Source organism: Cimex lectularius, unplaced genomic scaffold, assembly GCF_000648675.2.
Source record: "Cimex lectularius strain Harlan isolate CLEC.00 unplaced genomic scaffold, Clec_2.1 scaffold27, whole genome shotgun sequence".
Taxonomy (NCBI): Eukaryota; Metazoa; Arthropoda; class Insecta; order Hemiptera; family Cimicidae; genus Cimex; species Cimex lectularius.
This window is the reverse complement of record NW_019392670.1, coordinates 990,461-1,004,578: the sequence shown is the minus strand read 5'-3', so window position 1 is coordinate 1,004,578 and position 14,118 is coordinate 990,461. Positions and strand designations below refer to the sequence as shown.

Sequence of the window (14,118 nt, the reverse complement as noted above, 5' to 3'; positions counted from 1 at the left end):
CCCATTCTACCCAACTACAATATCCAGAAATATCTCGAGCTCATTGAAAAATGATGGAAACGCGGAAGAAATTGTACGAGGACCAAAAATACCATCACGTTAAACAAACATCCTTCCTCATGCGTTTACAGCAAAGAGCTACAATTGGTTTAACTTAAACACTTAGGCAGTAGAGTCGTATAGTTCTAATCGACGTGGAATCCCCAATGAAGAACTGAACATACGACTTTGACAATCACACATTAAAGAACAAATTAACACTGTACAAAACGTTCGACCTACATGTTTGGATACAGCGAGCGGAACTATGGGGTACCACCAAACAATCAAACATCCAACTAATCCAAGCATCCCAATCAAAAGTCCTCAAAATTCTCCAAACTCCTTACTCGGTTAAATCTTTTTAAAAAGATAGTTCCTACTCACAGTAAGTTGTTTTCAACGATCCGGATTTCGAGCTCCTTCAACCTGATGATGAGCTGTAGGCTCGAAATCCGGATCGTTGAAAACAACTTACTGTGAGTAGGAACTATCTTTTTAAAAAGATTGAACAACACACCACTCCACCATTAATCTTTTCCCTTACTTGGTTTGTAATCTCACCATCCACAATGATCTTAACCTTTCCCGCTTCCTCAAGTTTAACAAGTCTTTCAACTCATTCTAATCCAAGTGCAGGAGCATCTTAAGCTCTCAAATCCTTACTATATCTCTAACTTCACTATCCACAATGACCTTAAACTTCCATGCTTCCTCAAGTTTAACCCCTACTTTTCAACCCATCCTAATTCTACTGCCGGAACATCTTAAGCATTTCAAACTCCTTACTATGTCTTTAACTTCACTATCCACAATTACTTAACTTTTCCCGCATCCTCAAGTTTAACTCTTATATTTCAATCCATCCTAACAATACTGCAGGAGCATCTTGAGCCTCCTAACTCTTTACTATGGCTCTTAACATCACTAACCACAATGACCTTAAACTTCCATGTTTTCTCAAGTTGAACTCCTACCTTTGAACACATCCTAACTCAACTGCTCGAACCCTCACCAGTACATCCCATCCCAAGAACCCTTTACGTTGCCTGAAACGACCTGAGTCCTTCTCGCCCTTAACCTAATAACAAATTGAGTGCCAATTTGCTCTATGTATAATTTATGTACGTTCTGCCTAGGCTCGAAAATTCCATAGAATCCTGGCCTTTATAAATTTGGACTCCTCAGTCAGTATTTGTTGCAAAAAAAACTTTCTTCCGACAATATTTCCGCATTTGCATGAAAAGTAATTCCTTTTTTCGTAATCAGTTTAACCTATGAACAAGACATTCTAAAATTTCTAACCCCTGTAAGCTTTGAAGCCGCTCTGAATTTTATCTCTCTCATAGCTCAATAAATTTGTTGGATATTTCAGATATTTATAATATTTAATGGATATAAACTGGTCAAAAAAGAATAGGGATTGTAATTTATTCTTATTCTATTAATTTTAATTAAATTAACTGATATATTCTTGTTAGTTGGATAAAGCAAAATAGAAAATACAAACCAAAACCAAAAAAATTGTTAATCCTCATTTTTAATAATGGATTTACTTAAGAAAAGTAAACTTGAAGAATACTCATTTTGTAAACAAACACATTTTGTCGTCTTTTTTTCCATTTTAATACAGTTCTATTCTCTTTACCATGGAAAGATATCATCATGAACCAGAAGTTCGCAGTACTATTGTGAGAATGATTCATCGAGGTCTCCGGCAAGTGGATATCGCAGAGGCAGTTGGCGTTTGTTACAGCGTCGTATCTCGGGCTTTAGCCCGATTCCGACAGACTGGAAGTGCCAATAGGTGACCTGGTAGTGGATCTCAGCGCATTACGATTCTAAGGGAGGACAGAAGTATTGTCATTGCTGCAAGACGGAACTCTTTCCATAGTGCCCGCCAGATCCTGAATGAAGTACAAGGAAGTTGGCCTCACATGGCATGCCTCTTTGAGACGACCTACAGCAACAGCCCGCCACCAGGGGAATATGGTACATTCGTTCCCAATCTTGCTCAAGGTCCTGAGAAGGACATGAGGATCTTTTAAGACCTCGCCTAGCTCTAGGGCCCTATCGGTCCCTCGTGCAAGCACGGGATCGTTTTTCAAGAAGGGAGGCGACACGTTTCCGTCTACGGTGGGGTGTGCAATACCGTAGATTTTCACGTAGAGCCTTGAAAAAGGCTCTTCCCCGCTTGTCCCTTCTGCAGGGCTGGGTCGGCAGACCGCCCGACCAGTGTCGCAGCCGAAGCTACTCCCCCCGATCGATAGAGAAGGCAGCTCTATCGAAACCCCTAGCGTTCCGACAGACAGGCCGGCACCTGTTTTTATTTAAGTGGAATGCTAACCACCGTCCAGGAGGCACTAAGTACCTCCTGGGCTACTCTCAAGGAGCCTCACCACGAACCACTACGAGTCCGACCTCAATTGCAAGCAGTAGACTTGGAACATACTTGCGCCCGTAGTTCAGTAATTCTCACTTATAGGACTCGCATGCTGCTGTCCGCGAAGTGTAACTGATCTCACACCCGACGGTTAACTGTGGCAAATTCTCTCGGCAGAAATTCGCCAAACCGTCTATTGATTTAGAATGCTTGCCGGGCACTCAAGGCTACAGTTAGCCTGGGGAATATGGTGCAGCGAGCGCCTACACGAGAACAGCAATTGGAATGCTGTTATGCTTACCGATGAATCGCGTTTCTGCCTGTGACAGCAGGCGCCGAAGAGTCTCCCGAGAACAGAGAATGCGTACAATGCCCCATTATGTGCTTCCTTCAGTGCAGTTTGGAGGAGGTGGTGTAATCGTCTGGGCTGGAAGACGAACTGGACTCCATATTGTTGAAGGCAACCTCACCGCAGTTCGTTATGTCCAAGAAATTATCGAGGATTACCCGTCAAACCAGCGATCTCATCGGCATGGATTTTCGATTTATGGATGACGATGACAGGATCTCATAGAGGAAGAGTTGTTCGTCAATATTTACAAAACCTAGAAATTTTACATCTGCCCTTTTCCCCATTGTCTCCAGACCTCAATCACATTGAACACATGTGGGATGCGAGGCAGAGAAGGCTATCACCATCCGCAGCCTGTTGGCCTGTAACAACTGAGTGCAGCGTTGCAACATCTACGGAGTGAAATTCCTTATGATATTAGTGACAACATTATTAACAGCATGCCTAACAGGTGCACAGAAATTTAGCTAACAAAGGCATTATACACGATACCAATTGTTTAAAAAAATATTATGCCCAATAAACAAAATTATTATTTTTCAAAATCTCTTAGTTAAGTTTTCCTTCAGTGAAATACATATAAGTTGATTTGTATATATTTTTATATATTAATCAAAGTTTCACGTTTTTTAACGTTTAATAATTTAGTCTTTGTCTAAAAAAGTAAATTACTAAGGAAAACAAAAAAACGGATAGATGAAATTTGTTTCAATTTTGTTTTAGATTTTTAATTAACATTTCAATATCGCGTATTTCATCCTCTTTCCTTAATTACATCTCGAAGATATTATCTCGCCTCGGGATACATTCTACCAGTCTGGAAATGTCTCTTTGCTGGAGGTTAACCCATTCTTCACGAAGAATATTCTCAAGATCGTGGAGTGTATCAGGAAGTGATGGACGTGCTCTTATTCGTCTTTTCTTGTCCCATATGTACGATGGGGTTCAAGTCTGGAGAACGGGCTGGCCAGGCTAAGACCCTGATGCTGCTGAAGGTACGTTTGTAATATGGAGCGACATGTGGCCTCTGATGAATCGCTTGAACAACAGTAAGGAGCCGGTTTAGTAAAATTCTAAAAGTCAACAAACGGTCATCCTGTGGTTTTGTACCCCAGGGCGTCCAGAACCGGGCTTCTATGATAGGACCCAGTTTCTCGAAAACGTCTAACGGCGTCACGCGGTATTTCGTATGACACTCCGATGGCAGTAGCCAAATACTTGGTGGTATGTCGGTTATCAATAACTGCCATATCCTCAGCACTAAATGGCATTATTAAGTTTAAAAATTGAACTTAGGAAAACAAAGATGAAACTAAACAGTTTATTGCTTCAGAATTCAAATGATACTGAAAAAACATTTTAAATTCCGTAAAAAGTAAACATTGAAAAATCCTTTATCCTTGTTCTGGATTAATGATTAAGTGTGTTTAACTCTATTTGATATTCAGACTTTAAAATAAATAAATAAACAAATATTTATTGGTAAAAAAATGTGACAAAATAAGGGCAGAATTTTCTTTTATCGAGAAAAAAAAATCAATTGGGTGCAATTTTTTGCATGTTAGTGTATAATAAAATGTTAGGGAAAGTAAATACTGCATTGGCAACTTCCCTATTTATTTTTGAGCCGTTTATATTTCAGACACCCTGTGTCTATTACACTTGTGAGCAATCAATCAATCAATCAATACGAGACTCGGGAGACTGTAAAGTAAGTAAAGTATACGATTAAGTTAGGAGGATTTTGTACGTAGCAGACGGAGTTTGTTATGAGCGGGGTAGCGAGACGAGGGCGGCTATCAAGGAGGCGTAGGCGGACCCCACTCGGCCGCCTTCGGTCATATCGATCCGCTGCAGACTGCGGTAGAGCAGTAACTAACCTTTCTCATACCGACTGACATGCACTCGAATTAACTGGGCGGATTCAGTCAGTCAGCCCTCTACGCTCGTACGAGTCGCATAAAACCCGATCGCTTTCTTAACACTGAGTCTAACAGATCGTCGGACCGATGATTGGCACGTTTTGGAACCTTTGCCGCGCCTGCCCTTCCATGCCGGTAGACAAGGTAGTTGATTTCTCGATTTTTCACGTTTTTTTTTGTTTTTTTTTCGAAGTTGTCAGATCGAACCAAAAAGATTTTTCCACTTGTGTTGAAGCCAAGCATGAGCCGGCATGCTCCTGCACCGTTTGGTGTGCCTGTTTCCTCTTTAGCCCAATTGTTCTGAGTCACCGTTTTAACTAACGCCGGTCACGCGCGATCTATCCCTTTTTTCGACACCCGTCTCACTTTCCTCCTGCCTCGAATCCAATGCGTCGTGTACGGAGGATTTCCAACCCCCGACCGGTGTAAATATCAATTTGGAGAACACTGGGACTCGAGCTTTTAAAGGTTCCTATAACCCTTAAAGTTGTGATGCCGAAAAACCCTTCCAAAACTTTTGAAAAAAAAGTTGTAGCAGATTAAAAAAAAAATTACAGGAGCAGTTTTTAAAAAAGTACTCAAGCCGAAAATTATATCCAAATCCAAACATAAAATCTCGCTACTCGTTAATTTTGGTCGTTGAATATCTAGTGAAAGAACGTTTTGAAAAGCGCCTTAGCTTTCCGATGAACTCTTTGCACCGTCTGAATAATGGACAAAGGTCGGTTCGTTCATAAAAGAAAACTTGATAAAATATTCATAATTTGGTAGGAACTGTTCAGAACCCTCTTTCACACAAGTAAAACTAATAAATAGTTTAAAAATGGTCGTTACAGGACAAATTTCATCGCAGGGGTGCAAACCAAAAAAAAAAAAAAAAAAAGAAAACAACTGCATAAAACAGTCTTCGTTTTTATATTCATTATTTCAGCCTGGAATTTAGGTGTACCAATTATTGTAAAAACAGAAATGCTTATATAAAATCACCAAATAAATATTTTGTTCTATCGACGGTGTTTGATACATTAGACGATAAGAACGTTGCATGGGTTTGTTTGATAGCATGCATTTTATTTTATTTTCTAAAAAAGATTCGTTTTTCTATATTTCTTTGATTTCTAGGTGATTCCGATTTTTTTGGCGATTGTTTGAGAATCACGTGGATTTAAAACCAAATCGAAAATGTGCCACGAGGGGAAGAGAGGTCCTGTTACAGATAGTTGTTTTGAAAAACGCAAAGTTTCCTATAGAATTCATTTGCGAATTTTCTTTGTTCTGTAGGAAAATAGAGGAAAAAGTGTCCAAAATTGAACCGAATAGACAATTTTAACAGATTTTTAATTACAGACTCAAATCAATCGACCTGAACCGCTAAAACGTTCATTTTCTCAATTGCTTGTTGGATAAAATTATCAAAACTCAGTCACAGTAGTAAGCGATTCAAAGAGTTACTGTGATCATCTTTGAATATTGCACGACTCAATTTAATCAGCGTTCTGATGAAGTGTCAGCCCAAAAATCACGGCCTTGGTTTTAACATACACGCAATTTATAAAGGTATCGGGTATCGATTTTACTTCCTTCTGTCGATAATCTGTTGTTGTCTCTTTTAGTCGTCAAGGTTAAATTTAATCGATGGTTCGAACAAATAGTCACTCTAACGCTTTTTCAACATAAACACAGATAGATTCATTTATCGGAAAAGGAAATTCCATTTTCCTCTCACGCTTCTTGACAAAATATAAAATATAGACTTAGTGGAGAGACGAATTGACCTAGACGTCGGAAGCCCCAGCAAAAAAAAAAGTAAAAAAAAAAAAAAAAAAAAATTGCAAGGCAGAAAATAAAGTACTTAAAATAATTCCGTAATAAACATATAAAAAGTCAGTCTGTGGGGCATAGGTTAGCCGGTTTAACGGGCTGTCAGCCGCTCGCAAAGACGTTCATTGATTTTTCATCATTGCTAGTCCAAGATGGATCGCTCAAAAGCTTACTAGATTGACAACCTTGAAATTTTATTTGATTTGGCATAAATTCTCAACTTGATATATTTTTGTTATTATGGCTATACTGGTAAATATGGTGATGGTAATGGTATTAGGAAGTGAGGGTTTAATATTCCTTAAGAATCGCTGGCTTATTGTGTTTTGCCTCCTTAGTTCAGTTCGATCGATTATCCTTTTTTTGAAAGTAGAAGGTCATTGATTGTTATTGCTGGTATTCTTTCTCCAGGGGTTTCTTGGTAACATGTAGCTGATGCCTTGATTGAGCAGTTTGCATTCGAAGGTAATACAGATGAAAGTTTCTTCCTATACCATATAACAATAGAGTTTACGTACTTCGTCTAGGATAATATGATGAAGGCGAGGAGGATACTAGTAAGTGGGAGTTTTGTATTTTCCAAGCACTGTGGCTTTTGGGTTTATTTTCCTAGTTCCTTAGTTCAGCTCAATTGACTCGATCCAGCTCTTAAGATGACTTAGGACATGACTATTATTATTTTTTCAAGGTCTGTTTGGTACCCTAGTTTATGTAGGTGGTGTGTCCATTGAACAGTTTGCATTCGAAGGTAATATGTTTGGAAGTTTTTTTCTATAACCAATAGAGAGAACATTATGGGAGATGATGAGGTGGATACTAGGAAGTGGGAGTTTTGTATTTTTCAAGCACTGCCGCTTTTTGGTTCATTACACTTTTCCTAGTTCCTTAGTACAGCTCAATTGACTCTATCCTTCTTTTAAAAAGAAGGTCATTGATTGTCATTGCTGCTATTCTTTTTCCAGGATCTTCTTCATACCTTAGGCTTTGTCTCAGTTGAGTATTTCGCATTCGAAGAAACCATGGTGGTAGTTTCTTCCTTCTCATTGCATAATCTACACACGAGGGTTGAGTATACTAATGTTGTATATGACCCTAAAAGCGTTAAGACTAAAAAGATCAAATCCGAAGTCTGCGAAAGTACCTAAAACCTGGAAAAACATAACAGACATTCTTATGGGTGCCCTGACACCAAGGAATTTTGGGTAATGAACAAGCAGACAAACTGACAGGAGGATTTAACACAGGCCAAGATTTTTTTTTGCTTTGTCTATACGACATACAGACAGAGAATATTATAGATCTTGGGGCCCAGCCCACCAACCGCCAGTCAGATAACGTCCTGTATAATATTTTCTCGCTTCTATGTGGTAATTTTTGAGTTCTGCAGAACGTACTCCCTTTTATCGGGATAGTGGTGATAAAAACACTTACAATGCACATAGTGCTTGTGGAAAAGTTCCACATTCGCCCCGGATCACAAAGCCAAATTTGCCCTAAGCGATCTGGTGGTCCCCTAAGACGGGCAGTATAGTACACCACTACAATACACTACTAAACAGATTTATTAACGTGGTGATAACTATGAATAACTATAAAATTGATAATTGTATACATTGTAACTATCACTGGAAAACGTCCGCGTATTGGATTATTCAGACCTTTTGCTAATGTTGTTACAAAGTTTGAGACGTGTATGGTGTAAAGAAGGCGATCATCAATACACATCCCTGTGGAAGGCCTTTGAATAAATTCCTTTAACCTATCATTACTTCATTTATTTTAAAGTAATTGTTTCTATGTGGAATTAGATTCGTGATGTTTTGGACTAGTCTGTTTGGTAACCCTAGATACCTAAAATTGGAAGCTAGAAGGCGAATTATTTTGCATCGTACCGCAGGTTTTGTTGTGGGGGCCAATTGGATATCGGTAATTAGCGCTAGTTGGGCATCCGTCACAGACTTACCTTTTCGGAAATCAAATTCAGAAGACGGTAGTATCCTATTTTATTTGGCCCACCATTCTAAGCGCTTTTTATAATTCGTTCGTACTTTTTTTGGACGCAAGAAACTAAACATAATGGGCGGTAGGAACTAGGCAAATGGGAAGGCTTTTTTTTTATTGGAATGATCAACGTATCTTTCCACTTTTCTGGTTTGTCGGAACTGAACCAGATGTGGTTTAATGTTTCCAAGAACTTCACTTTGGCAAACGTTGGAAGGTTGCTTATCATGTAGTAATGGATTTGGTCTATACCAGAATTATTATTGGTGTTTTTAGAGATGCATTTAGCTCTGCAAAGGTCAAAGGAGCTAACAGCTCATGCTTTCGGATTTCAGAGGATGTAATTATTGATACATTTTCTCGGGGACCTTGTTGATACAGTCTATTAACGAAATTTGCTGTCCATTTGCCATAAACTGTTGGGTGAAGTTTAGAGATTGGAATACTTTTGATTACCTTAAGTTGCAGCCAAAGGTCTTTGATAGAGTAGAACGGCTAATAGAACAAAATGACTTCCACAATTATTTTTTTTGCGTCTCGGAAGATTTTTATGGCTTCCAAAGAAAGTGTCTTTAATGTTTCTTAACGTACTAAGGTAAGTAAATTTTTATATGTCCCAAAGGCCAATTTTCTTTCTGCCACTATTCTATCACAGCGATCCACCATGATTTACTTCTAAGCCTAGAATATACACACACTTGCCCAGACTTCATAGAAAGTCAAATAATCCATTGATTATTTTCAAGGGTTTGCTTCCTCCCCATTTTTTATACTCGGTCCGATTGGCCTTCTTAAGATTCCTTTTCCCAGAATATTGACAGACTTTGCTTAATGGGCCAGTCGATATAGAGAAATGGATGGTCAGACCCCATAGAGTCATCTAAAACTTTCCAGTTTGGCTTAAGAACAAGTTCTGTACAAGCGAGGTTTATACCCACTGTTGAGTTTCTTGGATGATTGGACAACTTTACCTTTGTAGGAGAGCCTTTATATCGTTCTGATCTAGTGCGTTGATAAGTTCCCTGCCTTTTTTGTCGGTCCATTCTGATTGAAGTCGCCCACAATTAGTTTTGGTAGTGTTTTGAAGAATGCGTCCCACTTATGGTTGGATATGTATTAGGAAATTATGTTGGTTGGTGAGGAGTCGGGCAAGATTATTTGCATTCTGGTTACATTTTTAAAGCCAAGAGTCTGGATATCAGTGCCCACTAAAATGCCCATGCCACCGTAAAACACTTCCCTGTCTACTCTTATGAAATGGTAGTCCTTAAATTTGCAAAGCGAGCTCGGAGAAAGCCAAGTCTCCGAAATCTATATTAACATCGTATTTATGTAGCGTATTTTCAGGAACATCTTTCTTTGGTGTTAATGAATGATCATTCCACTGAAGACATCTTATCAAGTGTGAAGATTCTTATGTTAGTTGTGTTTGATTTAAGTTTCAGATTTTTATGTAGGATAAGAAAAACTAACGCAGAATACTCCAGCTCTCAGAATTGGTCCACACAAAACAAAGCAAGTGGACGAACATTAGAGATACCAGAAATAGTAAACTCACGATTAAAGAACCCTCACTTAAAACTGGCAAGCAGTGTTCCGACTACAAATCGGTCACTGGCATTTGAGAAAATACTTAAAAAACATGAGTACATTCAATGCTGCCCCTTTGGTAGGTTATGCAATGAGGAGAAAGAAACTACCACCCTTATTACTTTCGAATGCAAACTGATCAGTGGAGACATAACCTAGAATACCGATAAGACACAGAAAAAATAAATGTTAAGAGAAGGATCGAGTGACTCGAATAAAACTAAGAAACTAGGAAAAATAAATTAAGCCAGAAGGCGGTGTTTAGGGAGTAGAAAACCCGCCGCTTTCTAGAAACGCTAGCGTTTAATCATCATCAAGGTAGTTGATGAACGTTTTAGGTAACTTGTTTTTGTTAAGCTTTAGTCCACAGATTAATGAGTCAGAGGATATCTTCGATCTTTATTGTTCTTCTTGTTGGCTATGATGCCGGGTAGGTTATGGTTCCAGATTAACTTTTTGCTTTTTTACGCTCAATCATTCCTAATAATAGTAATACGTGGTTTTTTATAAATGGATACCGGGAACTGGAGGAATTCCTCCTGAGCACTGCAGCTGTACTGTATATCTTATTGTGCTTCCTTCCCGGCTACATTTTTGAGAAAAAGCAATACGCGTGTGAATTTGAGCCCCCGGTGTTCTTCCATCGAAGAAACTAATATTTGAAGGGGGGTCGGGACCAAATTCAGGGTCGCTGAGATCCGATCTCGCCCCAGACCTTCCATGAGTGCCGTGTCAATATTTTTCAATTGCGGCCACCGGTCCCTTTAGGCGTAAGAAAAACCGTCCAGAGGCGAGGTGGGAATCGAACCCACGACCGCGGGATCGCCGAGAATTAGACGCCTTAACGATTCCGCTACCGCGGTCCCTGGTTTTATGGTTATCAAAATAGCTGCAGAATGTGCAGTGCATAATGGTTCAATCATGCTATACAATTGATTGGGTAGGCAAATTCAATATTGTATTACTGATGTTGTTCAAACATGTTAAATAAACTTTGCCTTATTATGCGGAACGTGTTTAGCCAATTAAAGGTTATTACAGAAGACGGAGCGAGTAAACAGTCAGATTAAACAAACGGTAAACAGAAGAATTAGTTGAGACACGTATTCGTAAATTATTTTAAACAATCGATTATCCTCTTGGGGCTTTTCAAATCGACGCCGATTTGTTTACGATTATTGGATCTCTCTTTTTCCTTCTTTATGTGAAAGAGCCGGGATAAAAGAAAGACTTTTAAGAGGAACTTACCAGTCAATGAAATCTTCTCAGGCCAACACAGCCTCAAAGTTTTATCGTTATGTGAGATCAGGGAAAATACCAAGTCGTCCAAAACCCTATCAATTCTCCTAAGAAACCCCTTAGTTTCAATTTGACCCAGCAGGGTTCTAAAAGAGAATACAAATTCTTTTCTAAGCATGATATTTATGCTGGGAAAAATTAATTATTCAGGGCAGGTCCTGCATATATTTTTCCTTTTCTACGTACAAATCGACTTCGGAATAAAGAGAACAAAGCCAGGTTGTTTTATCTATATATTTATCGTTTATTATACTTTATGTATATAAAGTTTAAATTAAAAATGTTTATTATTATTAAATCAGAGTAGTTTTTTTCCGCCATATTGAGTAGTCGTAGGTACCTTTAGCTTTAGGTTGTTAATCGAACTCCACAGATTGCGGCTTTTACTCTCATAGTTGAAAGAATCGATACCTATATAGACCCTCACATAAACAAAAAAAAAAGTGTTCTGCACTCTCCTCCTTTTCCTGGCAGTATCTGCATAGTGTTTCTTCTGTCTGTACTCCTATCCGGTGCGTGATCTTAGGTACCACAATCTTTGTTCTGTTGCTGTTGCCCTCCAAGTTACCAGTTCTTTTGTCCGCCAGTCTTGCGGATGGCCTTTCTGTGAATCTCTTCGCATGCCTCATGCCTCATCCTTGGGACGTTGTTCTGTTGGAGTAGTCACATCGATGCTTAGTATGGCATGTGCTTGTATCTCCGCCCTCAGTTCTCAGGAATGTTGTATCAAGATCTATACAGTTCAAGTACGGTTTTCCCAGCTATTTCAGTGCAGTTGTGCTGTCTCTACTAGACATAATCGATGTCATCTGTTCGTAGTCCAATTTCTTATGTGATATTTTACTGAGTCGTATTCTCTTTTTACTCAATGAGAACAAAGAGACAACAATAAGAAGAAAGAAATTATAAACAAGAGTGGAGAAACAACTTATTGGCAGTACTACAATGACATTACAATCCCAACAAAAACCTAACGGTGAAAAAAGGGCCAACTTCCTCGCCCCCTCCAAAAAAAATTACAGCAAGTACTGATATTTACACTGTGGCCAAGTCAGTTTTTAGTCCGTAACCTGAGAGGACTCAAAAGGAAAGATAAAAGTTCCAGACTCCCTTCCAAAAAAGTAAAATAGTCAGCCTATCAAAGTAGTGATGCAAAAACATTGTGGACAACCTCACATCACTCCTAATTGTATGAACAAAAAAGTTCTTTTATTTTTGTTGCTTAACACTCGGCCAGTTTCTGAATGAGGATTAAAACATCAGGTCTATGTTCGCTCACACAGAAGAGTTGGGTGAAAGGAAGGTAGAGAAAGCATAAGAAAAGAAAAAAAATTCAAATTCTTCATTGTTCATTCAGATTCCCGATTTTCAAGAATGCTTAAATTTTGAACCGTTATGTTTTCGTAAATTTGACACTACAAATTTTGTTCCGAGGACTTTTTCAGAAAAGCGAACTGGAACGCGCCTATTCTTACCTTGACATTTAGGGGGGCGGAATGCTTCTGCTGCCGATTACCAGTTGTTTACCTCATCATGGGAATTCAACTTTTCCTTCCCATTTCACAAGCCTTGTGGTAGTTTGGCTTCGTCTAACGTATTGAAACAATATGTTTATGTATGGTAAAATCGGTAAAGAGTGGTTTTTTCCATGAGCACGTTTTTTGCCCAAAAATCGCGTATAACTCGAAAACGGTTGAGAAATCGGGCAAAATAGAAGGTGATCAATTGAAAGCTTATTATAATTTCCTATCGACTGCTATATGCCGCCGCTCCAGGGAGATTTCCTAGCTCCCTAGCTCAATTTGAGATTTTCGTAAAACGTGCAAAAATTAACATGTTACCGAATTTTTGAATTTACTGATGAATGACTGAAGCATGGAAAACATTTTAAAAACCATCTTGTTCAGCATAAAATTTTCTAAAAAATGAGACCCAGCGCAGGCCTGTGACTTAAAAAGTTAAGAAAATCTGCATTTCCAAAGTTGGCCTTTTTTCGTGCAAAGTCCAGGTGGTCGTTTTTTTGAGGGGCAGTGTATTTTCAGCTGTGTGAAGTTCTGCACAGTCGAATTTGTTTTTAGGTGACAGATGTTCATTCGCATCAATGATGTTTTCAAACATGCGAATAACTGATTGATTGAACTGTGATTGATGGAATTTAAATTTGAAATCAACCGATGGGCGTTGGACAAATTGATTGATCGGTTTATCCCACACGAAGAGCGCTAAGTTCTTTGTATTTTTATTTCAATAAATATTTATTATATATAATTTAAAAATTCTAATATTTATTATTATAGAATACGTTAAAAAGGTGGCTCGCGTTAATAGAAAAAATTTAAATCTTTTTTTATGTACGTCAGTAAAACCGTGTTAAAAAAGATAATTTGTGCTTCTAAACCTGCCTAGAGAATCAAAGGAACAAAATATAACAGGACTTAAAGAAACAATATGGTGTACAAATGGCCGCAAAACAAACGAAGGATCAAAATCAGGTATATTCTAAGTCCAACTCATTAGGAATGATAGGAAGCAATTGTTTTCTACAACAAGAATACTGTAGCCTTCTGGCTTAATGTACTTTTCCTAGTTCCTTAGTTCTGTTCAATTGACCCCTTTTTTTAAAAGTATTAGGTCGTTGACTGAGCGGCAAGATATTCTAGGTTATGTCGCCATTGAGCCGTTCCCATTCGAAGATAATGTAAGTGGCAGTT

General features: G+C 38.6%; 1 protein-coding gene across 11 annotated transcripts in view; it reads left to right on the top strand.

Annotated features, from left to right (window-relative positions):
• Window positions 1-4,609: 4,609 nt before the first annotated feature.
• The window catches only part of LOC106667237 (nuclear protein MDM1), a 136,203-nt gene continuing 126,694 nt past the window's right edge, over window positions 4,610-14,118 (top strand). For 3 of the 11 annotated variants that reach the window (XR_001340522.2, XM_014395071.2, XM_014395072.2), the window contains exon 1: window positions 4,610-4,840. Coding sequence is in view for 9 of the 11 variants with exons in the window: in XM_014395071.2 (XP_014250557.1) it covers window positions 4,784-4,840 (57 nt within the window). In the remaining 2 variants the exon portion in view is untranslated. The remainder of the gene's footprint in view (window positions 4,841-14,118) is intronic. The other 8 variants (XR_001340523.2, XM_014395069.2, XM_014395065.2 and 5 more) reach the window with 4 other exon arrangements.